This window comes from Ornithorhynchus anatinus, chromosome X1 (assembly GCF_004115215.2).
Source record: "Ornithorhynchus anatinus isolate Pmale09 chromosome X1, mOrnAna1.pri.v4, whole genome shotgun sequence".
NCBI lineage: Eukaryota > Metazoa > Chordata > Mammalia > Monotremata > Ornithorhynchidae > Ornithorhynchus > Ornithorhynchus anatinus.
The window spans coordinates 44,432,964-44,460,219 of NC_041749.1; the positions used below are offsets into that span (position 1 = coordinate 44,432,964).

At 51.2% G+C, this 27,256-nt stretch overlaps 1 protein-coding gene and 1 non-coding gene across 5 annotated transcripts in view; both read left to right on the forward strand.

Moving 5' to 3' along the window:
- JADE2 (jade family PHD finger 2) overlaps nt 1-27,256 on the forward strand; it is a 127,850-nt gene that overhangs the window by 93,004 nt on the left and 7,590 nt on the right. For all 4 annotated transcript variants that reach the window (XM_029050420.2, XM_029050418.1, XM_029050419.1 and 1 more), the window contains exons 6-11: nt 1,343-1,554; nt 2,612-2,779; nt 4,509-4,625; nt 9,126-9,617; nt 18,973-19,090; nt 26,846-26,974. In XM_029050420.2, the coding sequence (XP_028906253.1) occupies nt 1,343-1,554; nt 2,612-2,779; nt 4,509-4,625; nt 9,126-9,617; nt 18,973-19,090; nt 26,846-26,974 (1,236 nt within the window). The remainder of the gene's footprint in view (nt 1-1,342; nt 1,555-2,611; nt 2,780-4,508; nt 4,626-9,125; nt 9,618-18,972; nt 19,091-26,845; nt 26,975-27,256) is intronic.
- LOC114806853 lies at nt 8,410-8,547 on the forward strand. Its single transcript, XR_003754910.1, has one exon. It is a non-coding gene; the product is annotated as a small nucleolar RNA SNORA7 (small nucleolar RNA).

Below are 27,256 nucleotides of genomic sequence, written 5' to 3' on the forward strand. Positions count from 1 at the left end.
CAATTGGACTCTTTGGCATCCAATTTACAATTCCATTTAATTAGCCTTAAAAGGGTCGATTTTCCAAGTCTGAAGAATTAAGGCATTGACTTTCTGTTGCCAGCAGTTGTCTGAGTCCTTATTGCAAAGAACATTTCTCCGCAAGCCCATCTCCCTCAACGTTTAAACTGTCAGGGCTAATTATAATTACCTCCATGGGTTCAGCTGAATGGAATTCCCCCCCCTTCCTCCAAGTGACCAGGAGGGCTACCTCTTCCCTGTCTCTGAAACGGAAACGGGATCCACCTACAGCAGCAGCCACAGCACCCCAGATCTTATCCCTGCCGGGGGTGGGGCTGGTGCCCTGGGCCCACTGCTCCTACAGTGACCTCTGGACCCAGACCCCCTGGGGCAGGAGGCTGGAGTCTGCTCCTTGCCCAGAGTCTCCTGACCCAGGTTAATGGGCTCTTGGGGTATGTGGTCCCACGTGCTGAATGAGGAGCTGGGGCCAACTTAGCTGCCGCTCCCGACAGGAGCAGCTCCAACCGCGGAGAACTTTCCGCATGGCACAGTACTGATCACCACCATCGTCATTTGATAAAGGGCCACGAGGCCCGAGGCCCTGGACCGGTTGGACGGCAGTCATTTCATCAACCACTTGGGACCCCAGAGGAAAACTTCCGGTGGACAGAAAAGCCGGGCCGGTGGCGTGGGGGAGGAATGGGAATATGGGAATTAGGGGGTTCCAGCTATCGGCACCCCACTTCGGGGATAGAGTGGGGAGTAGGGTGCTGGTACCCCACCCAAACGTCTGATCCATGGCATGCTAGGGGAGGGGAGTCCTCCACCCCCACCTGTCCTGCTACATACTTCCAGTTGGTGCTCGCTCCCACAGAGTGAGTGGGGAGGGGGTTTGTGGGAGTGAGAGTCTACAGGCCTCTCACTCCATCACCAATTTGCAAAGAGCATCAAGCCCAAACTTGTAGAGAGTCATCAGGCCGGCCCAGCATTTCCCCAGCCTGCAGCATTTCGCCACTTGGGGAAGCAGTGCTGCCTAATGGAAAGAGCACGGGCCTGGGTGGTTGGGGGGCCTGGGTTCTAATCCCGGCTCTGCCACTTGTCTGCCGTGCCACCTTGGGCAAGTCAGTTCTCTGCTTGGGGCTTCGGTTTCCTCATCTGTGAAATGGGGGTTAAATATCCACTCACCACCCTGTCTTAGAATATGAGCTCCTTGTTTGAGCTCAGTACACTGCTTGACACATAGTAAGCACTTAAATTAAAAAAACCAAAACACACATCCACACCCTGCTATTCACACCACCCCCGAGCCCCACTCACTCAGGTCCTCCATCCGTCCTCTCAGAAAAGCCGGAGCTGGATGAGATCACGCTGGAGCGGGTCCTGGAGGAACTGGAGACGCTGTGCTACCAGAACATGAACACGGCCATCGAGACCGAGGAGGGCCTGGGCATCGAGTATGACGAGGATGTTGTCTGCGACGTGTGCCGCTCGCCTGAGGGGGAGGATGGCAACGAGATGGTCTTCTGTGACAAATGCAATGTCTGCGTCCACCAGGTGAGGCGGGAGGCGGGACTGGGAGATGTTGGAGACTGGAGGGCTTCTTGATTCCTCTTTCTCAAAGCATCGAGGAGCTCTGGCCATAGAGGGCCATCGGGCCAAGCCCCCTGTCACTGTGCCTATCCAAGAAATGGCATTGACTCAACCCAGCTGACCGGCCCATATCCCGGTTTTCTCAATAATAATCCTGAGTACGTTCGTTAAGTGCTTCACGTGTGACCAGCACTGTTCTAGGCACTGAGAAGATAATCCAGACAGGCCACGGGCCCTGTTCCACATGAGGCTCATAAATCTCAGCTGTAGAGAGAGCAGGTAGCTTAGCCCTTTTTTGATAGAAGAGGAAACTGAGACCCAGAAAAGTTAGGTGACTTGCCCAAGGTCACACAGCAGGCCAGTGGCAGAGTCAGGATTGAGAACCCGGGTCTCCTGATCCCCAGATCTGCGCTCTTTCCTGTAGGCCACACTGCCTCTGCAGAGAAGAGAGGAATCAAGGGATGGGGATGAAGTGGGGAGGATAGTAACTGAGACAGTACTGGGGCCTGAGCGAACTTTCTCCCACCTTCCCCTAGAGGTGGCCCAAGTCCAGCCGGGGGGAAGAGCCCGCAGTTGGCCATTCCCAGCCCATGGGGACAGGTGGGCGAGAAGGCAGCCCTGGCCCAGGGAACTCCAGTGGGTGATTCCCCATGCCTGCCATGTCCTGGCATTGGGGTCCCAGTCTCAGGCCTGCAGATCAACCCCAGGAATCCTTTTGTCATGAGGAGGGCCGCTGGGTTGGACTTGGACAAGGGTGGGCCCAGAACATTCAGCCAATGGGAGTGGAGCCAACGAGTCACACGCTGACCCTCCCCGAATGCTAGAAAGAGCCCCCAGCCTATCCGAGAGCAGCTGGTACATGTCCTGGAGGCAGCCAGGGGTTGGCTGCCAATGACCCACTGTGGGACACTGGTGGCAAGGGGCTGCCCCAGTGCCCACCTCCCTGAGGAGTGGGATGACCGACCCCTGCCTCCCCTCTGACCCCAGCCTCTCCCTGTTCTCCATGATTGTGTGTGCTCAGGCCTGTTACGGGATCCTGAAGGTGCCTACGGGCAGCTGGCTGTGCCGGACATGTGCGCTGGGTGTCCAGCCCAAGTGTTTGCTCTGCCCAAAGAGAGGAGGAGCCTTGAAACCCACCCGGAGCGGGACCAAGTGGATCCACGTGAGCTGTGCCTTATGGATACCTGAAGTAAGGGGCAACTTTCTAATAGGTTGGGGAGGGCCTTGGCAGGTGGGAGGTGGAGCAATGGGACCCTTAGTGTGGAGTCTCACAAGACCCAGGAAGCCTGCGGGGCACAGTTTGCCCATCCTAAACCCCAAGGGCTGGCTGCTGAGATCTGGAGGGAATGCCCACCCTGTCAGGTAGGCCCCACTCCAGTGCTGCTGATGCCACCATCACACGGTATCCCACTGCAGCCTGCTCCGGATCTGAACAGTTACCCGGTTTTTACCTAGCTCGACCGGCGTTGTGCCAAGGGGATCTAAAACTGAATGGATGCAACAGTAACCTCCTCTCGCTGATCTGGCACTGAAATGGAACTGACACAACCAGTGGGCTCGCCTCCTTTCTGAAACCACTGCTCTCTTCCTGTCAGCGGCTCTTCTGTGGCTTGACCGTCTCCCTGTCCTTCCCCGACAGCTCATCCTGCTGATCCTCAGGCCTTCTGGAGAACCCCAGGGTCTTGCATCTGGCTGCTCTGGATCTTTTTCCAATTCCTGTGGGAGGGGCTAGCCTGTTTGACCATCGCACTCTTTCCTCCCCGCCCCTCCACAACACACACACACCCACATATACACAAATTAACCTCTCACCCCTGGAAGATGCCAAGACCTCTGCCCTCCAGGGTGGCTATCTGACTCAATCAATCAATCATGGTTTTTTATTGATCCCTACTGTGTGCAAAGTACTATTCTAAACATCTAGGAGAGTGCAGTAGAGTTGGATGACAGGAAGACTACCTTCAGGGAATGGGGAAGACAGACATTAAAACAAATTACAGTTAGGGAAATCAAGAGAGTGAAAAGATATGAACATAAGAGCTGTGGGAAATGGGGATGGATGAGTACCCAAGTGCATTGGTGGCACAGAAGGCAGGGAAAATAGGGTGGGGAGATGAGGTGAGACAGGGAAGGCTTTCTAATGGAGATGTGATTTTAGACGGTTTTGAAGATGGGGAAAACATTGGTCTGTCAGATATGAAGCGGGAGGGAATTCCAGGCAGGAGGGAGGGAGTGAGCAAGGGATCAACAGTGAGAGAAACGAGAGCAAAGCCTTTTCCCATTGCAAGTGGTCAGTGTTGAGAGTAATGGGCGTGCCTGCCTCCCCCCCCCAGCACACAATGGTAACCGTGTCGGCATAGAGGCATTAGAACTAAGAGTCTGGGTTTGGGGGTTTTAGGTGATCTCTGGAATTCCTGCAAAGCTGTGGAGAGCCAGGTCACACTTCGGGGACAGCCCATTATCCTCACAGCCTGGCCAGTGGCTCCCCACCCTTCTTGGCTAAAGGGGAAATTCATGCAATGCCAGAAATGTGCCCTTGTGGAGTTGGGGCAATCAGGAAGCTAATTCAAGTGGAGCTGCTCCAAGAGGCTGGAATCGGGGTCCCAGGCCTTGGCTCGATCCCGGCTGGTGGGGCTGCAGACAGCAGGAAGAGTGTCTGACTTGAAGATGGGATCCAGAGGCATTGGGGGACATCTGGGGAGCCCAGATGGGCACAACCAAAGAAATGGAAGACCGTGTGGTTGGACCAGTCTGCCCCTGCAGCCCTACTTCAGTGGGCAGAGGTCATAGAGCAGGCAAGTCTTGAGCAGAGAGAGGTGTCCAGGGTCCACTCTGCCCTGGACCCATCTCTCTTCTCACTCCAGAGGTGTGGCAGAGGAGGGGAGTGGTGCTAATCTCCCTGCTTTGTGCATATCCAGGTGAGCATCGGGTGCCCTGAGAAGATGGAGCCTATCACCAAGATCTCTCACATCCCAGCGAGCCGGTGGGCCCTGTCCTGCAGTCTGTGCAAAGAGTGTACGGGCACGTGTATCCAGGTACGTGACCTCCAAACGCAGCCCACGGGCTCCATGCTGCCCCCAAGACTGGCCAGTGCCCTGAGGCCCAGTGGCACCTGGGGAGGTCAGCCAGCCTGGGACCATCAGACGGGGCAGGGTCTTTGGGAGTGGGTGCCTATGAGGACAGCCTGCCGTTGGGGGGAGTGTGGTGTGGGAGGGTCACGGACAGGCAGCTCTCTGAGAAGAGTCCAGTGTGAGGGTCAGCCGTATCTGATCCTTTCATTCATCCAATTAATTCAGTCGTATTTATTGAGCACTTACTGTGTGCAGAGCATGGTACTAAGCTCTTGGAAAGTACAATTCAGCAATAAAGAGAGACAATCCTTGCCCACACCGGGTTTACAGTCTAGAAGGGGGAAGACAGACATCAAAACAAGTAACCAGGCATCAATATAAATAAATAGAATTGTAGATATGTACACATCAAAACAAGTAAACAGGCATCAATATAAATAAATAGAATTTTATATATATATGTGTGTTTATATATACACAAGTTCTGTGGGGCGGGAAGAGGTGGGTAGAGTAAAGGGAGCAAGTTGGGGCAACACGGAGGGGTTGGGGAGCTGAGGAAAGGGAGGCTTAGTCTGGGAAGGCCTCTTGGAGGAAATGAGCCTTCAGTAGGGCTTTGAAGGGGAGAAATGTGATTGGTGGATTTGAGGAGGGAGGGCTTTCCAGGCCAGAGGTAGGATGTGGGCCAGGGGTCGACGGCGGAACAGGCAAGAACAAGGCACAGAGAGAAGGTTAGTACCAGAGGAGTGGAGTGTGCGGGCTGCGATGTAAAAGGAGAGAAGGGAGGTGAGGTAAGAAGGGGCAAGGAGATGGAGAGCTTCAAAGCCAACAGTGAGAAGTTTTTGTTTGATACGGAGGTTAATAGGCAACCACTGGAGATTTTTGAGGATTGCGGGTGACGTCCAGAACGTTTCTGAAGAAAGATAATCCTGGCAGCAAAGCAAAGTATGGACTGAAGTGGGGAGAGGCAGGAGGTTGGGAGGTCAGAAAGGCTGATGCAGTAATCCAGTCGGGATAGGATCAGCTATTGTACTAATGTGGTAACAGTCCTCTAATTCTTGCAAGACTCCAGAGTCAGTAATCCCGGTCTAGGGCTGAGATTTAATCTGATAACTGGTGGTCCTGGGGGACTGTCAGGTTCGACCTGGAGCAGATCCCCCTCAGAAGGACTGGGGAGTAAATGCTGAGGAGAATGCAGTGTCTTGGCTTCCAGCCACCGTTTACAGTCAAATCTACTCAGAGTTCCCATCCCTGGGGAAGATGGCAGGTTGGGAAGAGAGAGAGAAGCTAAGGACAGCTGGATCTCTGGGCGAGTGTGAGGGAGGGGTAAGAGGTTCCTGGTACTGCCTTTTGTGGAGGAAGAGAGCTGGCTGGCAGGCTGACCATCTGTGAGGTGAGGTAACTTTAGGAGAGGTCACCTTTCAGCTCAGTTGAACTCAGTTTCCCTAGGCTGCTGCCCAGCCCTTGGGCAGAGAGAGGCAGCCAGGTTCTTCCATGAAAGGTTGAAAGAGTTTCAGGCTGGCATTGACCTGGGCATCGGGAAGTGGATCCACCCAGCAGGTCAGTGCCAGAGTGAACCCAGGCCTCCTGATTCCCAGTCCAATGTAGACCACACAGCCTCCCCTTTTCCATAGCTCTTGCCCGGTCAGAGGTCATAGACAGCAGGACTTCTTGAGGAGAAGTCTGGGAGGGGAGGAGACAGGAAGAGGCAGCCTGCAAACTTGCTAAATACGGTGTCCGTGATAATAAACCCTTTCTAAGTCTTGTTGGAGCAACCTAACTGATCATTAGCAGCCTGAACACATGCATTTCTTATGGGTTGTTGCTTAAACAATCACCTGACTGCCAGGGCTAATATGAGCCCATTCTTGAATCAAGCTGGGGTGGAGGGAGAGGTTTGATACATCCTGTCTAACTCATGGGAGGGGATCCTGGCCGAGGAACTTGGCCATGAGGGAAGGAGACTTTTTCCCATTCTACTTTATGGTAACTTCTGGACAAGTCATTAGACACTGTGCATACCTAGATCCTGCTTCAAGGGATTAGGGGGGCTATGGTCTTTCAAATACGTGTCTGCTGCATGAGCCAGGGCATGGATACATGTAAAATCAATCAATTATATTTGAGTGCTAACTATAGGCTGTACTAGGCACTTGGGAGAATATGATCTGACAGAGATGGCAAATACATTTCCTGCCCACAAGGAGCTTACAGCCTAGAGGGAGAGATAGTAAAATTAGAAATATATATGTAAGTGCCGTAGGGCTGAGGATGGGGTGAATATACCAAGTTCATAGGTGATGCAGAAAGGAAGCAAGTGCAGGAAATGAGGGCTTAGTTGGGGAAGGACTCTGGGAGAATTGTGACTTTATGAGGATTTTTCAAGGTGGGGAGAGTAACAGTCTGTAGGAAATGAATGGGGAGGGAGTTCCACGCCAGAGGGAGGATGTGGGCAAGGGGTCAGCAGCAGGATAGATGGGATCAAGGTCCAGTCACAAGGGTCCGAAGCTTTCCTTTAGGGCCCTTGTTTGGTATACAAGACCCAACGATCCTGCTGCTTCATATAGAGTGACCTGTCACTCCGCCTGGGAAACTGCTCGAGCCATTTTTGATTAAAGAGAAAGGTGGTGTTCGGAGAAGCTTGGGAATAATGGGGAGGGACGAGCCATCTGTGTGGTATATCGTGGAAACAAAGTAAGACACCAGTTCGAAGACCCCATTCCTTCCAGCCAGAAGGTGTCCCCAAGGGCCCTTCTGAGCTTCTGGGGCAAGGGCAGCTGAAGGGCAGAACAAGGGCATCTGTGTCGGGTAGCAGCAGCCTGAAAACGGCAGAGGAGGTGGGCACTGCTGCTTCCAGTGGTCTCAGAATCAGGAGGGGTGGAGTTGGGAGGACAGGGCAGAGGCCCCCCAACCTGATGGTGTCCTTAGGGTCTTCGAGACACTGGAACAGATGATCTAGGACCAGGCCATCCCCAAGGTGTGGCAGGAGTGGTGCGTCCTGTGGGTGTTTACCCCCAGACAGTGGGAAGTGGCTCTTGCTCTCCCTCCTCAGTTGAGAGCCTTCCACATAGAGGCCCAGAGTCACTGTGTGGGAAGAGGAGCCAGGGCATGATCTGGCCAATGCCACTCACCCTCATCCTCACTACCCCTAATCCCCGGGGCTCGCTCCTCTACTAAATCCCAGGCACCCCTTAGGCAGGGCAAGTGTATTGGCACTTGAGGCGGTTTGGGTTTGGGCTTTTTTTCGATTGCCCCCATCCAGTTAATTTGCACACAAATTAGAACCCACTTTTTATGATTTGCTAAGCTCTCATAAAATTTCAATACGAACCTGAACAAATTTGATTTTATATTCAGTTGTAGTCTACAAGCCAAGCACCCATAGGGAAATGGTGCCCTGGACTTACGTCCAGCTCGCCTGGCGGTTGGGCCGGTCATGGCCGCAGGAGAAGCGAAGTTGGGCTCAATCAGATCAGCGCTCGTCAGACCCAGTGTGTCTGTGACCAAAGGGCACCCAGATGAACTGGGCAGAATTGTGGCCTTCCCTGCTCCTTCCACCCTGGATAGTGCTGGGTGATTAAATATGCCATATATGTTCCCTTTCCCATCCAATGACCAATCCAGAACCACTCACCCAGGGCCACGTTAAGAACCCCGTGTGTTCAGGACTGATCCACCTTGTGGGACCACTTGACACCTGAGACAATGATGACTTATGGAGTGTGGCATAATACCCTTGTTACATTGCGCGCCCCTCTCAGGGTTGCACCTGGAGAGTTTCCAGTACTCTACCAGTCTCGGCTATGGGAGGGAGAGCCAAGCAGAAGCATACCCATTCCATTCTTAGCTTGGCCAGTGGCTAGCGAGTGGAAGGCCATCTGCTGCAAGTTAAAACTCACCTGTGCTGGGCAGCAGCGACACGGGAGAGAGTCGAAGGCGGAGACTGAAGTTTTCCATGCGGAAGGAGACAGTGATAACCGCTTCCATATTTTTACCAAGAAAACTCTCTGGATACACTACCAAAATGATTGTAGAAGGAGAGTGGGGCATTCTGGGAGAGATGTGTCCACGGTATCATTATGGGTTGGAAACGACTCGACGGCATAAGACAAGACAAGACATTGCTGGCCCCGTTTGTGGGTGCTAAGTGGAAAACTATATGTATGTCCTGTGTGTGGGCACTAAATGGGCTATCATGTGTGTTTCCCACTTGGTGAGATGCTGTGTGTCTGTCCAGTATGTGGACACTAAGAGGGACACCATATGAGAACACTAAGTGGGATACCATATGTATGTGTCCCTTGTGTGATCCCTAAGTGGGGCACTTGAGTGTATGTATATGTCCCATATGTGTGCACTAAATGGGAAGCTGTAGTCAGTCCAAAGTGGGCACTCAGCGAGACGCTGTGTGTCTGTCCCTTGTACGGGCACAAAGTGGGACACTGTGTCTCCTTCTGTGCCCCACAGTGTTCCATGCCATCCTGTATCACGGCATTCCATGTCACGTGCGCCTTCGACCACAGCCTGGAGATGCGGACTATATTAGCGGAGAACGACGAAGTGAAGTTCAAGTCCTTCTGCCTGGAGCACAGTGGCGGGACCCCGAAGCCGACAGCCGAGGAGGCCCGGGGCCCGCGGGGCGACGCCAGCTCATGGTCGGAGTCCGACCCGGCCCAGCTGGACCTGGAGAAGGTGACCCTGCGGAAGCAGAAGCTCCAGCAGCTAGAGGAGGACTTCTACGAACTGGTCAAGCCCTCCGAGGTGGCCGAGAACCTGGACCTGACTGAGACGCTGGTGGATTTTGTCTATCAGTACTGGAAACTGAAGAGGAAAGCCAATTCCAACAAGCCCCTGCTCAGCCCCAAGACCGACGAGGTGGACAATCTGGCCCAGCAGGAGCAGGATGTGCTGTACCGACGCCTCAAGCTGTTTACCCACCTCAGGCAAGACCTCGAGAGGGTGAGTCCGACCAACCTCTGGTCATGCTATTGCCATGCCCTGGCCACCCCTCCCGCACCCCAATGTGTTCGATTGGGTAGAATCCTAGGGGCCCACCCTCATCCCTGTGGACTCACTGGCTATCTAGCCCAAGAAGCCCCACCGGTCATAATAATAATTATAGTTAGGGCCTGTATTAAGCACTTGTTCATTCAGTCAGTCATATTTATTGAGCGCTTACTGTGTGCAGAGCACTCCTATTAAGCGCCTGGAAAGTACAATTCGGCAACAAATACAGGCAATCCCTAACCAACAAGTGCTCACAGTCTAGAAGTGGGGAGACACAAGGTGTCAAGCACTGACTAAGCGCTGGGGTAGATTTAGGGTGATCAGAGCTGAATTCCTGGTCCCTGAGGGGCTCACTATAAAAGAGGGAGCCAGAACAAGTAGCATATCCCCATTTTATATAGGAGGAAACTGAGACCCAGAGAGGTTCAGCCCCAGGTCATACAGCAGGCCTGCAGCAGTACTGGGATTAGAATATGGGTCCCCTGACACCCAGATGATAATTGTGGTTTTGGTTAAGCTCGTACTATGTGCCAGACATTGTACTAAGCACTAGGGTGGTTACAACCAAATCAGGTTGGACGTAGTCCCTATCCCTCATGGGTCTCCTAGTCTCAATCCCATTTTGCCAGATGAGGTAACTGAGGCCCAGAGAAGTGACTTCCCAAGATCACACAGGATACAGGTGGCAGAGCTGGGGTTAGAATCCATGACCTTCTGATTCCTAGGCCCATGCTCTATCCTCTAAGCCGTGCTGCTTCTCTAATCTCTGCTCTGTCCTCCAGGTCCTGCTGGATTTCCCCCGACCTACATGCACACAAGCATATACACCACTGAAAGTTTTGGTTTTCTTTTCCTGTTACTTGTAAAGCGCTTACTTTGTGCCAAGTACTGTACTAAGTACTGGGGTAGTTACAAGATCACCTCTCAGGGTCACACCTGGAGAGTTTCCAGTACTCTACCAGTCACTACTATGGGAGAGAGCGTCAAGCAGAGGCATACCTATTCCATTCCTAGCTTGGCCAGTGGCTACCAAGTGGAAGGCAATCTGCTACAAGTCAAAACTCACCTGTGCTGGGCAGCGAAGGCAAGGGAGAGAGTCATGGGTGGAGATTCAGGTTTACTGCGTGGAAGAAGGCAATGGTAAACTAAGAAAACTCTATGGATCCACTACCAGAACGATTGCAGATGAAGGTGTGGCGTTCTGGGAGAGATGTGTCCATGGGGTCGCTATGGGTCGGTCACGACTAGACAGTGTAAGATACAAGATAATCAGGTTGTTCCCAGTCCATACCCCACATGGGGCTCATTGTCTGAGTAAGAGAGAAAACAGGCATTTAATGTCTATTTTACAGATGAGGAAACTGAGGCTCAGAGAAGTGACTTGCCCAAGGTCACACCTCTGACTCCCAGGCCCAGGCCCTTTCCACTAGGCCACGCTGCCTCTTGCTGATGGAGGAAGCGGTGCTGGGGAGACTTGGTAGGACTGAGACTTTCGCTCCCCTCCCCGTTTCTCACTGCTCCTTTGGGCACCGTGGGTTCACCTAGTTGGGCACCCGACAGTGCAAAGGTCAGAGAGAGAGCAGCAGGGCACCTGCCACTGGTTGGATGGGATATTGCCATCCCAGTCCCCCTGACACTGAATGGATTCCCTGTATCCCCGTCCTGCCTCTCCAGCCAGGGGAGCAGCCCCAGGCCAGAGCCATGCCCTAGATGATGGGGGCAGGGAGAGGAGGGATGGAAGGTGGTGCCATCCTGAGCCCCATCACTACCTGGGCTTTGGAAAGAGCACGGGCTTGGGAGTCAGAAGTCGTGAGTTCTAATGCCGCCTCCTCCACTTATCAGCTGTGTGACTTCAGGCAAGTCACTTACTTGAAGTCACTTAACTTCAACTTAAGAAGTCACAACTTCTCTGCCTCAGTTATCTCTTCTGTAAAATGGGAATTAAGACTGTGAGCCCCACATGGGACAACCTGCTTACTTAAGACTGTGAGCCCCACAAGGAACAACCTGCTTTCCTTGTATCTACCCCAATGCTTAGAACAGGTCTTGGCACATAGTAAGTGCTTAACATGTGCCATCATTATTATTATTATTATTGTCATCCTTTGGTGGCCAAGGGGCCAGGGACTTTTAAAACAAGAAACCCTCCAGGGGCCAGCTGCTGAGAGGGAGGAGAGTAATGAGGGTGTGTGATTCCATGTCATTGGGCATCAGCTACAGGAAGAGCTTGGGACCCAACCAAGTGAAAGCAGCCAGGGCTGTTCCCAGCGAGACACGGTACAGTTTGTCGTGAGTGGGTGCAGTCTACGGGAAACAGAGCAGCGGGGATGAGTTTGAAACATTTTGCTCTATATAGTACGTGAACCAGGGTCCTCTTCATCATCATCATCATCATCATAAGGGTTTATTGACCATCCGCTGGTCAAAGAGTAGTGACTGGTTTTCCTTCTGGGCTCAGAGTGCTGTACTGAGCATCTGCCTACTGTGTGCAGAACACTGAACTGAGCACCTAGTGTGTGGAGAGCCCTGTATCGGACAGGGTAGTGTCCTGGATGACAACTGGGTGCCAGTTTCTGCTGTGGGTGGAGAACTTTACTGAACATCTGTTGCATGCAGAGCACTGTTCTGTAGGTAATTGTGTGTAGAACGCTGCACTGGATGTATGTTGGGTGCAGAGCACTGTACTGGATGCTTAGTGTATGTGCAGAACACTGAACTGGGCACCCCATTGGGTAGAGCACTGTTCTGGATCCTGCTGTGTGTGGAACACTGTTCTAATCATTGTTCAGTGGGTGGATTTGAGGGTGAAGAGCAAGAAGAGGCACAGATGAAAGGAAAACTGGAAAGATAAGAGTCAGCAAGACCAAAGAAAACTTAAGGATGAATGGCCGAGGCAACAGCAGAGAGTAATAATAATAAACTCTCTATGTCATTTAGTCTTTAACATGCTGCTGTTAGCTGGGTCTCCTTCTTTGCAGCTCACTGTGGGTAGGAAGCATGTCTACCAATTCTGTTGTAATGTTCTCTTCCAAGCAGTTAGTACAGTGGTCTGAACACAGAAAGGACTCAATACCATTGATTGATTGATTGATTGATCGGCAGGATTCACCCTCTTGTGGGGAGTGTTTGCATCCCACCATCCACACTCTCCCATAGAGGCTGTGAAGCCACCGGGCAGCAGGGAGAGGAAGGGGTGGCACTTGGAAAGTTACTTTTCAGCATGTGTCACGTGGGGAGCAGGAACTCCTGAAGCAGGTGAGTCTGCCTCGGCTTTGGGGTGCCCCCAGACTTCTGCATCTCCCTACACCAGTGTCCAGCTCCTGGCTCTTGTGCCCCCAGGGTCCTCTGGAATCCAGCAGGAGGGATGGGGGGCAAGGGGGACAAGAGTGGCAGAGGTCTCGGAGCTGGCAGCAAAGGTGATGTCTCCCCACCTGGAGCTGGGAGCTAGGGGGAAGCGGGCTAGAGCCTGGGGTGCTGTCTGAAAGAGCCGGAATAGGTGGACCTCCTCCCCACCCCCCCATTTCTCTCTGGAACTAGAGCACATTTCCTACACCTTCCAGTGAGCAGGGTGCTGTCAGCCCCTTGGGCAGATGGGTGGGTTCCTTGGCTCCTCCTGATCCCTGCTTGCATAGCGGTCACTGCCCCATCTCTTTGTCAGAGGACGAGCGGGTCCTTGAGGAGGTCGGCACTGCCCAGAGGTAGTGTGGCCTAGTGGAAAGAGCTCAGGCCTGGGCAACAGGAAACTTGGGTTCTTGTCCCCCTCTCCTCTTTGTGCTCTCACCCCCTGGCGTGTTTTCTCCCGTGAATGACTCTTAGGTCAAATCCCAGGGAATTTATCAAGGGAAGAGGGCCACTTTCCGTGCTCCACCTCTTTCCTGATGGGCGTTGTAAGCTAAAAGTTCAGCACGGTGGTATTAAATGAGTAACGTGTAGGAAGTCAGTAAGGTGAGGTAGGAGGGAGAGAGCTGATGTAGTACCTGAAAGATGATGGTAAGGAGTTTCGGTTTCATGTGGAGGAGGATGTTCAACCATTGGAGGCTTTTGAGAAGTAGGGGGACTTGCACAGAACAGTGTTTTAGAAAAAAAACACAGGCAACAGTGTTATACAGACTGGACTGAGGAAAGGCTCTACACAGAGAGGTCAGTGAGGAGTCTGATGCAGTAGTCAAAATGGGATATGATAAGTGGTTGGATGAGCATAGTCATAGTTTGATTGGAGAGGAAGGGATGGATTCTGAAAAGGTTGTAAAGAGAGCACCAACAAGATTTGGTGACTGGCTGAGTGTGCGGCTTGAAGTAGGTAGATGATGAGTCAAGGATATAGGAGAACATCAAGCCCTCTGCTGAGCACTTGGACACATACAAGACTGGACACTGTCCCATCCAGGGCTTGTAGTCTAAGAAAGGAGAACAGCTGTTTTATCCCCATTGTATGGATGAAAAAACTGAGGCACCAGAGCAGTTAAGAACTTGCCTATCGTCAGTGGCAGAGCTGGGATGAGAACCCATGTGTCCTGTCTCCCAATCCTAAGCTCTTTCCAGTAGACTACACTGTCTGCCCCCCTGGCCCCCAGGGAAAAGGAAGAGTTGAATAAGTGCTCACTGTCAAGATGCACTAAACGCCATTAGGGTTTTATGGTTTTCATATTTATGGACTTGGCCCCAAGGATCAGCCGTAGAGTCGGGCCAGACCAGCCCTCCATGTGGACTTGTTCAAGTCTGACCCTTCCTCCCTCCTCCTCCCCTGCCTGCCTCCAACACACACTCTCTCTCTCTCTCTCTCTCTCTCTCTCTCTCCACCACCTCCATCAAAAATGGCCCAAACTGGCAATCCATTCAGGACACGTCAGTCCACATCACCTGACAACCGATAAGCACTTCGTACAGTACTTTGCACACAGTAAGTGCTCATTCAGTACAATTGAATGAATGAACAGGGCCATCTTCCTGGCTGTCGGGGAAGTTGGCTTGAGGTTTCCATGAGCATAGGATTGCCTCGGTTTAATGAGGGACAGGTGGGCATTAGAACATTTTCCCTGTAAACTCCTTGAGGCAGAAATCATGTCTACCAACTCTTTTGAACTCTTCCAAGCACTTAGTACAGTCCTCTACACACAGTAAATGTTCAATAAATACCACTGATTGAAAAGAGCACAGGCTTGGGCGTCAGAGGTCATGGGTTCTAATTCCGGTTTTGCCACTTGTCAGCTGTGTGACTTTGGGACAGTCACTTCACTTCTCTGTGCCTCAGTTAACTCATCTGTAAAATGGGATTAAGACTGAGGCCCATGTGGGACAACTTGATTACTTTGTATCTACCCCAGGGCTTATAGCAGTGCTTGGCACATAGTAAGCACTTAACAAATATCATCATTATTGTTATTATTATTGCAGTAGGCAGTGGTGGGAGTCCCGGGGAGATGGGGGCTCCCTTCTTCATGAGCCAGAGTCATAGAAGCTGGGGCAGACATGCTGAATGATGATGCCTAGACTGAGCCTGGGCCTGGCCAACAGGCTCCCATGGAGGTCGGCAGTGAAGTGGCCTTCACCTCGGGGCAAAGAGAGGGGAATGTTGCTCTCATGTCAATGAACTGGGCTCCATCTCTTCGTCAGGGCCTGGTAGGATGCTCTCAGAGGAGTAGAAAATTTCTTTAAAGTGTGGACTGGAGAGAAGCAGTGTTTCCTTGTGGATAGACCAGTAGCCTAGGAGTCAGAAGGTTGTGAGTTCTAATCCCGGCTCTGCCACTTGTCTGCTTTGTGACCTCGGGCAAATCTCTGTCTCTGTATCTGCAAATCAAGTCTCTGTACTTCAGTTACCTCATCTGTAAATCTGTAAGACTGTGAGCCCAATTTGCTTATATACATTCCCAGCGCTTAGAACAGTCCCTGGCACATAGTAAGCGCTTAACAAATACAGTATTATTACTATTACTACTATTGGAGAGGGGAGAGGCTGCAGGCAGGGAGGCCAGCAAGGAGGCTGATGCAGTAATGTAGCAGGAATTTGATAAGGGCTTGGACCAGGATGGTTGCCATCTGGGCAGGGAGGTCCAAGCCCCTTAACCAGAAGTCTTTTGCCCCTGAGTTGCAAGGAGTTGAAGCTACCTGTAGTAGCTTGGGGACCAGGAAAGAGGTCAGTCATGGGATTCCAGCTCTGACTCTCTGGCCCTGGATCTGATGCCGGGTGAGCTGGGTGATGACTGGAGACTTGTCTGATCCTGTACCCTCGGCAAGGCAGGCTGGGCCGGGCCGGGGTGATGGGGCAGAGTGCGGCCCCTGGAGACTCCAGGAATGGACGGGCAGAGTGCGGCCCCAGGAGACCCCAGGAATGGAATTCGATCACTTGAGAAATGGCTGGAGGGCTGGGGCTCTGTCTCAGCTCCGCCACAGCCGCTTCTGTCTGCCAAGGGAAAACCATTCCTTGGGAGAACGAGGCTGGCCGGGCTGGGGGCTCTAACAGGGGATCTGCAGCTGGTACCCAAACATGGAGAGTCCTTGGATTCCTCTGTTTGTTTCCCATTTCTCCCCGGAACTAGAGACACTATAACAGAGAAACAACATGGCCTACTGCAAAGAAAACTGGCCTGGGAATCAGAGGACTTGGGTTCTAACCCCAACTCCTCCTCCTGTCTATTGTGTGACCTTGAGTAAGTCCCTTAACTTATCTGTGCCTCAGTTACCTCATCTGTAAAATAGAGAATAAGACTGTGAGCCCCATGTGGGACATGGACTGTGTCCAATCTAATTGTTTTGTATCTACTCCAGTGCTTTACTGAAGTTCGTAGTACAGTGTCTGGCACATAGTACCATACAAGTACCATTAAAAAAAAAGTTGGTTGGCACATTCCATACCCACAAGGAGCTTACAGTCCATCAGTGGTTTTGATTGAGCACCCAGTGAGTGCTCAGCATTGAACTAAGTTCTTGAAAAGACTACAGTAGAAGCAAGAAATGCCTCTCTCTGATTTCAAGGAACAAATCCTGTAATAGGGAAGACTGACCCAAATGGCTTACAAACAGCAGAAGCAGGAGGGTAGAACAGGGAATAATGAGACTCTATGTCAATGGAAAAAGTGCCTTGAAATAGCATAAACAAACATTTCTCCCTCTGTCACCTCTCCACTTTCTTTCTGTGATCAGTCAGGCAGGGGCATTTATTGAGTGCTGAACAGGTGCCGAGCACTGCACTAAACGTTTGGGAGAGGGGCACAAGGTTCCCACTTTCATAGAGCTTCCGGTCTAATGGTGGACATGGACAGACACAAATGAATTGTAGCTAATGGGAGCAGGAGGGAAAACCAGGAAAAAATAGTGAAGCTCCACCCTCCGACTTCCAAGAGTCCCTCCGGAGGTCGGAGAAATGACCACATGTGGCTCGAGGTTAGAGCCCGATCCCATTCCAGAACCATCAGTGGCTCCTTGTGGCTGTCTTCGCTCCCCACCCAAGGGCACATTGTCAGCTGTGAGCCTTTAGTGAGGATAGATACTGTGGTTCACAGATGATCCCACTCCCGAGGCTGCAATCAATCAATCAGTGGTGTTTATTGAGCAGTTACCATGTGCAGAGCACTGTTCTAGGCACATGGGAAAGTACAATATGACAGAGTTAGCAGATGCAGTCCCAGCCCATAATAAGTCATCCTCGAGCCATTCAGCAGTGAGGCAAGTTTGGTGTTTCTTTGCCTTTCTGCAAGGGTTCTGCAGTTCTTGGAAGCCTTGCCCCCGCTGCTCATGGCAGTCCTCTTGTGAACTGCACAGCGAGGCACGGCATTAGGCCCGGAATCACATTTTAGAACAGGAACGTGTCCAGGGTCAGCGTCCCTAGTCGGTCATTGGTCTGTCCTGATTCCCCCAGGGCTGCGGCTCTATTCCTCTCAGATCTAGTGCTCAATGTGATCAATTCCTCTCGGATCTAATGCTCTAGTGATCAATGTGTTTATTGAGCTTTTACTCTGTGCAGAGCACTGAGTACAGTACAACAGAGTTGGTAGACACATTCCCTGCCCACAAGAAGCTTGCAGTCTGGAGGCTTCTTTTACTCAGTGGTGTCTTGCAAGGGGCTGGGGGAAGGGATCTCTTCTAACTGCTGAGCCCCCACAGGCCCCCTCAAAAACACTGGATAAGTGTGGATTGTTCTTGTCCTGGGATTAAGCCTGATGACCCCTGAAAGCCTGTTCCAGCCTTGGGAAGGAAATCTCTTTTTTGTGTCTTGGCTGTAGTAGTAGTAGAAATGCTATAAATTGAGCACCTACCGAGTGCGGTGCACTGTCCTAAGCACTTGGGAGAGGCACGTCAGGTTTCCTGAGTTAGCAGTGTATTGTGTGCCCTTGAGGAGACAGTGACAGTTGCTAGACCTCTTCGGGGCGATCAGGCCCCACCAAAGGGCATCTTTGAGAACAGATTTTAGGGTTGGACTTGGAGTCGCAGGAATGGAAATGTATTAAGTGGTTTGATTTCTCCCGGTTTTAAGAAAGTGCAGTTGGCATTGAGGGAATGGGAGATGCTGTCCCCTCTTAACCAGGTGACCATCAAGCCTCTCTGGGTCCTGTCCTTGTGACCACCCATCCGAGCAGCCCAGGAAGGTACCAGGTAGGAGGGATGGCCATTGTACGGACAAGGAGGCAACAGGGGGTTGACTTCAAAGGTCGCTGACCAGAATCAGGACCAAGTCAGGAGCTTAGTTTCAGGACTCTTGCCACCTTGTCACCTGCTCTGATGCCTCAGAATGACCTCCTCCCTTTCCCAAGGACTCCAAGTTGAGGAGCAGCATGGCCTAGTGGAAAGCACACAGACCTCGGAGGCAGAGGACCCGGGTTTTAACCCCAGCTCTACTGCTGTCTGCTCTGTGACCTTGAGCAAGTCACTTAACTTCTCTGTGCCTCAGCTACCTCATCTGTAAAATGGTGATAAGACTGTGAGCCCCACATGGCTATGGACTGTGTCCAACCTGAATAGCTTGTATCTACCCCAGCGCATATTTACAGTGCCTGGTGCATAGTACGGTGCTTTGCTCATAGTAAGCGCTCAATAAATATGATTCAATGAATAGTAAGTGCTTAACCAATACCATTAAAAAAAGGAAAGAGTTGTCCCCAAATCCATCAAGGGCTGACTAGATCCTGGCAGCAAGAAGTTGAGGAAACTGAGTCTCTTTTCCCCACTGACTGTGGGGCCCAGTGTCAGGGGCCTGGTGAGATGACCCCGTTTTGTGAGCCCTCAATTTTCAGCTCCCCCCGTCCCCGGGGCTCCCAGGAGCAGCATGCAGAGTTCTTGTGTAAGGCAGAAAATCTTTCTTATGTTTCCTCAGGTTAGGAATCTGTGCTACATGGTGACCAGGCGAGAGAAAATGAAACACTCCATCTGCAAACTTCAGGAGCAAATATTCCACCTTCAGATGAAACTTATTGAAAAGGATCTATCTCGAGGTAGGAGCCTTTTCCCGAACTTCTCCTGGGGAGGGCAGGAGATGGCTGGAGGAGTCCGGGTCCGGGAGAGAGCTAGGGCCCCTCATGTCTCCAGAACCAGTTCTGCTCCAATTTCTTTCCCTCGATCAGGCTGGGAAGTCAGGGGGCACCTTCAGCTGGGCGCGGAGGAGGAGCTGCCATCCTGCCCCTGGAAAAGACTAGGGACAGCTCTGCTCAGAATGCCTTCGCCACCCCCTCCCCATTCAGCCTGGGTCCACGACGAGATACCTCTGGCTAGGGCAGGAGTAGCCAGTCCAGACTGGCTTGGCAGCTAAGTGCCCGGGCTGTCAGGGAGAGGTGGGAGTTGGTGGTGGTGGGGTACTCCTCTGCCCCCACCCCATCCTGTCCACCTGGCAGTCACCATTGCGGGTATCAGGCAGGAGCATTATCCCATTGGTAATGAGCCTCCAGCTCCACAGAGCATCAGAAGGTCCCACATCCAGTTTTTCCCGGCTAGGGTTAGGGCACCCTTTAAGAGGACGGATGTTTGGAACAATGGAAGAGTTGTAGATGAAGGATGCTTGTCTCCTAGAGGCAAGCTGAGAGGCCAGGATCCTGTTTGGGGGAAGAAATCTGATTGAGAACAGCCACTCTAGAACCCTTCCCCCTTTGGAAAACTGAGCAAGAAGAAATACTGACACCTCCCCTAGCCCCCCAACCAAGGTGCACTGGTAACCTTCCCACCTCCAGTCCTCAAAGACACAGGTCCCCATCTCTCACAATGCACACTGGAGAGAAGGGCAGTGATGTTGGCAATGCTAACAGCGAGAGCCCAGACCACAATTGGGAGCGGTTGTGGACAAGTGAATGGGCTTGGGTGATGATCACTGAAGTGTGCAAGACAGCAGTCTTCTTTTGTCCCCAGGCCAATTATTATTCTGATAGTATTGATTGAGTGCTCACTATGTGCTGAGCACTGGGCAAAGCCCTTGGATGGTTGAAGGAAAGAGTCCTTGTCCCACATGGGGTTCACAGTCTAAGTAAGAACTCGGGAGAGCAGATATCTCATCCCGATTTTACAGATGATCGTAAGCTCATCGTAGGCAGGGAACGTGTCTACCAACTGTCTTTTATTGTACTCTCCCAAGCGCTTAGTATGGTACCCCTCACTCAATAAATGATCAGTACATACGATTGATTGATTGATTGATTGATTGATGAGGAAACTGGGGTCCAGAGAAGCAATGTGGCCTAGTGGAAAGAGTATGGGTCTAGGAATCAGAGGACCTGGGTTCGAATCCCAGCTCTGTTGTGTGCTATATGTCCTTGGGCAAGTCACCTAACTTTTGTGCCTCAGTTTCTTCATCATTGGAATAAAATTCCTGTTTCCCTTCCTCCTTAGACTGTGAGCCCTATATGGAGCAGGGACTGTGTCCGATCTTTTATTGTAACAACCCCAGCCTTTAATACAGTGCTTGGCCCTTAGTAAATGCTCAGAGACACTAGTAATAGTAGTAGTACTGATGGTATGTGACTTGCCCAAGTTCACACAACAGACCAGGGGCAGGGCTTTAACTAAAACCCCTAGGTCTTCTAATTCCATGGTCTATCTACTTGGCTGCACTGTTGAAAGATTACTGGAGGTGGTCCAGCCCGGCCTATATCCCATCTGAGCACTCGGTGGGAATATTCGTCAGAGTCCAACCTGATGAAGTGACACTGCTCTATCGGGCCACTCAGTTCGGGAACCGCAGCCCAGCGTGTCTCTCTCCGAGGTCGCCCTGCCAGATGGGGGAGAGCGAGGAGGTGGATTTATGATGGTTTTATCCGCATGCATTATTTACCCTTCCACTTTACCGGTAACTCTGAGGCCTCCACCTGCCAGGTAGAGTTTACTCGAATTTAAGGTGTTGGGCCCCTGGGAGTTGGGGGTGGCAGATCAAAGGAGGGCAGGTGGGAGGGGAGCATGAGGCAACAACATTCTATCCAGAGCAGCACCTTCTTAAAATCTCAGGAGAGTGGCTTTGTACATTCCCTCAAAGATGTCAGTCATTCTTTCAGTCAGTCAGTCAGTGCCATATTATTGTGTACCTACTGGGTACAGAGCACTGTATTAGGAGCCTGTTTTGGGCAGAGCACTGTGCTGGGGCACTGTGCTGTCGCCTGCTGTGTACAGAGTGCTATAAAAGGACCAAGAAAACGTTCAGAGAAATGGATTCCAGCGACAGTGATGTGTGCAGATTCCCTCGCCTCGCCTGTCCCTGCCTCCGGGTTGGTTCGTGCTGGGTCACGGGATGCAGCCAGCGACCAGAGGTGCAGAGGTGCCGCATGGTATCAAGTGCCCAAGGATGGCTTTTTATATCATTTTCGTTTTTATACCAGATCAATCAATGGTATTTATTAAGCACTGTACTAAGCACTTGGGAGAGAGCAGTACAACAGAGTTTGCAGACATGATCCCTGCCCCCAGTGAGCTTACAGTCTAGAGGAAGAGACAGACAATAAAAATAAGTACTATATAACATATGATATCATTTAAAGTTATGTCACAAGAGAAAGCATGGCCTCGTGGCAAGAGCATGGGCTCGGGAGTCAGAGGATGTGGGTTCTAATCCTGGCTCTGCCACTTGTCTACTGTGTGACCTTGGAACAGTCACTTAACTTCTGTGCCTTAGTTACCTTATCTGTAAAATGGGAATTAAGACTGTGAGCCCTATGTGGGACAGGGACTGTGTTCAACCTGTTTACCTTGCATCTACTCTAGTGCTTAGAAAAGTGCATGGCACATAAGCGCTTAACAAATACTATTATTATTATTATTATTATTATTATTATTATTGTTCACCTAAGTGGGGTTGAGGGCCGGGTGAATATCAGATGCCCTAAGGTTGCAGATCCAAGATCACTGAGCACTGCAGAAAGGGAGGGAGAAGAGGACTTTATCAGAGAAGGTCTCTTGGAGGAGGTGTGACATTGGTAATGCTTTGAAGGTAGAGAGATTGGTGGTCTGGTGTATATGGAGAGGGAGGGAGTTCCAGGGTAGGAAGAAGATGTGGGAAAGAGGTCGGCAGGGAGGTAAATAAGATCGGGGCACAGTGAGAAAGCCGGCGCTATAGAAGCTAAGTGTGCGGGCTGGACTATAGCTGGAGATCAGTGAGGTGAGGTAGGATAGGGTAAGTTGATTGAGTGCTTTGAAGCCAAGCTGATGATACAGAGTTTCTGTTTGATGTGGAAGTAGATGGGCAGCCATTGGAGGTTCTTGAGAAGTGGAGAGACATGCACTGAACATTATTGTAGATAAATGATCCGAGCAGCAGAGTGAAGTGTGAACTAGAGTGGGGAGAGAAAGCGGGCAGGGAGGTCAGTGAGGAGGCAGGTGCAGTAGTCAAGAAGGGATAGGATAAGTGCTTGGATCAGCATGGTGGCAGTTTGGATGGAGAGGAAATGGTGGATTTTAGCAATGTTGTGAAGATAAAACTGACAGGATTCGGTGACAGATTGAGTATGTGGGTGGAATGAGAGAGATGAGGACAATGCCAAGGTTACAGGCTTGTGAGATAGGAAGGATAATGGTATCATCTACAGTCATAGAAAAGACACAGGGAAGACAGGGTTTGGGTGGGAAGCTAAGGAGTTCTGTTGTGGCCATGTTTAGTTTGAGGTGTCAATGTGACATCCAGGTAGAGATGTCCTGAAGGCAGGAGGAAATGCATGATTGCAGGGAAGGAAAGAGATCAGGGCTGGAGATGAAAATGTGGGAATCATCTGCATAGAGATAGTAGTGGAAGCCATGAAAGAGAATGAGTTCTCCAAGGGAATGGGTGTAGATGGAGAAAAGAAGGGGACCCAGAACTGAACCTTGAGAGCCCCCCCCCCCCCCCCCGCCACCCGCCACTGTCAAGGGGTAGGAGGCAGGAGAGGAGTCAGCAAAAGAGACTGAAAAGGAGCAGTCAGAGAGCTAGGAGGAGAACCAAGAGAGGACAGTGTCAGAGAAGCCAAGGTTGGATACATTTTCAAGGAAAAGGGGTTGGTCTACAGTGTCAAAGGCAGCCGAGAGGTCTGGGAGGATTAGGATAGAGTTGAGGCCATCAGATTTGGTGAGAAGGTCATTACCTTAGAGAGGGCTGTTTCTGTGGAGTGAAGGGGGTGGAAGCCAGATTCGAGAGGATCGAGGAGAGAATTGGAGGAGAGGAAGTGGAAACAGCAGGTGTAAACTATTCTCTCAAGAAGTTTGAAGAGGAATGTTAAGAGGGAAATGAGGTGATAACTAGAGGGAGCCTTTTTTTAGGATAGGGTATGCTTAACAATGTTTGAAAGCAGTGGGAGAGAAGCCATTGGAAAGTGAATAATTGAAGATGGGAGTCAAGGAGGAAAATGGGAGGGGGCGAGTGTTTTACAAAGATATGAAGAGATGGGGTCAGAAGCCCAGGTGGAGGGGGGAGATTTAGAGAGGTGTTGAGAGATCTCTTCTTGAGTAACTGCAAGGAATATAGGAAGAGTTAAAGAGGGCTGCAGAGAAGGAGAGGATTGGAGAGGAACAGGGGTGATTTTAGGGAGATTACACCTGGCGGTGTCAATTTTGTAGATGAAGTGTGGTCATTAGGGGAAAGAGATGATGGGGACAGGGAGACAGGAGGTTTGAGTAAGGAGTTAAATGTCTGGAACAGCTGGTGGGGGCAGTGGTTATGGGAGTAAATTAGGAAAGAGAAGTATTGTTGTTGGGCAGAGGAGAGGGCTGAATTGAAGCAGGTAGGAATGAATTTAGGTGAATAAGGTCAGAGATTTCCCCCAGCAGTGCTCCACAGCTTGGGCACAGGAGCAGAAGAAACAGACTGTGGAGGTGACCCTGGGGTTGTGGGTTAGTAGTGTGACCTTGGCGGTCGAACAAGGGAAGAAGAGAGTTGAGTTCAGTGGAGAGGGTACTGTTGAGTGGTGCTTGCCAGGTGAGCAGATTGAGTCCCAGAGAGGTGAAGTGGTTGGGTTGAAGGGGAATGATAGGAGGGAGATGGGGTGATAACTAGAAGGAACTTGTGGGGTCAAGGAAGGTTTTTTTAGAACAGGGGATATGTAAGCATGTTTGAAAGCAGTAAAGAAGAAGCTGTGGGAAAGTGATTGGTGGAAAATGGCACTCAAAGAAGGAGGAAGGGAAGGAAAGGGACTGGCACTCCATCCTGTTCCCATTCTTTGGGCAGCCCCATTTCAACAAACAGGGCTAGCCTGAGAAGATGGAGACACAGAGAAGTAGAAGCACTCAGTGCTGGGGTCACACAGCAGGAGGGGGTCAGTCCAATCAATTCATGTTATTTATTGAGTGCTACCTGTGAACAGAGCAATGTAATAAGCATTGGGAGAGTATCGTAGAATAAGTAGATTCAACCCATGCCCTCATAGAGGTTACAATCCATCCTAGCTGACCCATCCTGGGCTCCCAGGCCCACTCTACCACTCTGGAATTTTTTTTTAATGGTATTTGTTGAGCACTTACTGTGTACCAGGTACAGTACTCAGTGCTGGGGGAGATGCAAACTAATCAGGTTGGACACAGCCTGTGTCTCACATGGGGCTCAGAGTCTTAACCCCCATTTTACAGAGGAAGTGACTGAGACAAAGAGAAGTTAGGTGACTTTCCCAAAGTCACAGAGTGGACAAGTGGCGGAGCCTGAATTAGAACTCCAATCTTTCTGACTCCCAGGCCTGTGTTCTATCCTCTAGGCCACACCACTTCTATAATGTAGCTCCACTTTTCAGAGCATCCTCCCCTGATCCCTGACCCCATGTGAGAGGCACTTCCAAGGGCTTAACCACAGGGGTCCTCCAAACAAGGGTCCCCCAAAGATTCTGCAAGCTGATTCTCTATCCACCTGGTCCCTCAGTGCATAGGAGAAGTGTTGCCCATTTGGAAAGTTTTGTTCTTATGCTTCTGACACCAGAAGTCCACCCTGCCCAGTCCTCCATCCCTGTACACACCCAGACACACATGCAAGTGCACATATGTGCACGCACCCCCTTTCCCCTCCCCTCTGCCCCCCACCCCCAGCTATTTTCAGGAGTTTTGCCATTGGGAAATGGAGCTGTGGAAGTTTCCCAGCCTGAGGGCCCTTCTCTTCCAGTGACTCAAGGCTCCTGGCGAGGTGGAAAGGTCCCCATAGTTCCCCAAGACCCTAGAGGACACAACTTGGTTTGTTAACCTTTGAGGCTATCAGCCAGAAGCCGATTTCTCATCCCCATGTGTCAGGTGGAAGATGGTGGGATCCCCCGGATCACTGATTCATTACCATTTCCCATGACTCAGAGAGTCCTCATTTTGTTCACATATATGGTTGTGTCCTGGTGTGGAGCCTTACTGATTCCCAAACCTGGGGATTTGGCCCCCTTGACACTCCCCTGTTCAGTGAACTGCGTTTTACAGCTCCAGGCATCCGTCTGAATGCACAAGAGAAGAGTCCAGGTAACGCTGCTTTTGGATCCTACACTTAGGGGTGGTTAATCCCATAATGATTGGCAGTTAGTGAGCAAAAACTAGAATGCCCCCTAGAGGTTCATCTTGTGTCACAGAGAGGGAGGACGGGAGCGATAACTGTGTGGAATTCTCACCCCGACCTGGGCCGTGACCTCTCCCCTTTGGGCCTGAGTGGTGGGGAGCGATATAGAAATTATGGTACTTATTAAAGGGTTATTATGTTTTGGGGTTGATACAAAATGATAGGCTGGGACCCGATCCCTGTCTCGCCTAGGGTTCACGGTCCAAGAGGATGGCGGGTAGGGAATCTTAGCCCCATTTTACAGATGAAGAAACCATCCATGGAGGTTAAGTGACTTGTTAAAGGTCACGCGGCTGGCCCCGAACAGAGCTGGGTCCAGATATCGGGTCCTCTGACTCCCCCTTGCTTGCCCCTTCCACTAGGCCACAAGTCCAGGGGGGAAGTCCCCTCATCGTCCAGTCATCCTCTCCAACCCCGGAGCTGCAGGAAGTGTGATTTCAATCAATGGTACTTATTGAGTGCTTTCTGTGTGCAGAGCACTGTACTGAACGCTTGGGACAGTACAGTACAACAGACTTGGTAGACATGATCCCTGCCTACAAGGAGCTTAGAGTCTACAGGGGGAAACAGCCCTTAAAATAGATTAGGGATAAGGGAAATGAGTATAAGGATCTTTACGTAAGTGCTGAGGGTCTGGGCTGAGTATCGAAGTGCTTAAGAGGTACACACCCAAGTGCATAGTTGACAGAGGGAGGGAAGATATGGGAAATAAAGTCCTAGTCAGGGAAGGCCTCTTGGAGGAGCTGTGATTTTAGGAGGGTTTTGGAGGTGGGGAGAGTGGTGGACTGTTGGATATGAAAAGGGAGGGAGATCCAGGCTGAAGGAGAATGAGAAGCAGCGTGGCGTAGTGGATAGAGCATGGGCCGAGGAGTCAGAAGGTCATGGGTTCTGATCCCAGCTCCGCCACTTGTCTGCTGTGAGACCTTGGGCAAGTCACTTGACTTCTCTGACTTCATCTGAAAAATGAGGATTGAGACCGAGATCCCCACGTGGGGCAGGGACTGCGTCCAACCTGATTGCTTGTATACACCCCAGTGCCTAGAACAGTGCCTGGCACATAGTGAAGCGCTTAACAAATGCTATTTAAAAAAAAAATGAGATTGAGAGACAGAGTGTGTCGCTCGTTGCCCCATCCTTCATTGCCCAGTCCCCAGATCCCTACCCGGCCTTCCCTGCCCTGCCCACTTCTCCGTTGGTAAGTGTCCCCACCTTCTCCTTTGGTTTGCCAAAACAGAGCGGTCCGGGAAGAGGGCAAAAGGGAAGAAAGGAGACTCCAAAAGGAAAGGAAGAGATGGCCGGAAAAGCAGCCCCGAAAAGGAAGAGAAAGTGAAATCTGGGAGCGAGTCGGTCCTGGGACAGCTTGGTAAGATGTTGGCGAGAGCCGGGCCTCCAAGCCTTGGGCTTTGGGAGAGAGGGCGTTATGGAAGGAGGGAGACGGGGGTCCCTTGCACATAAACACGCACACCCACACCCACACACTCACACAACACCTTCAGTCTATCTGTCAGAGTTACACACATACACGTACCCATTTCCTTTCAGTCTGCCCAAGAGAGATTCCTGTGTGTAGTAATAAGGAGCTTCCACTCTTTGGGTGGGGCAGACCTAAAAATATTGACAGGAAGTGTGCTGAATCCAGGGTCCG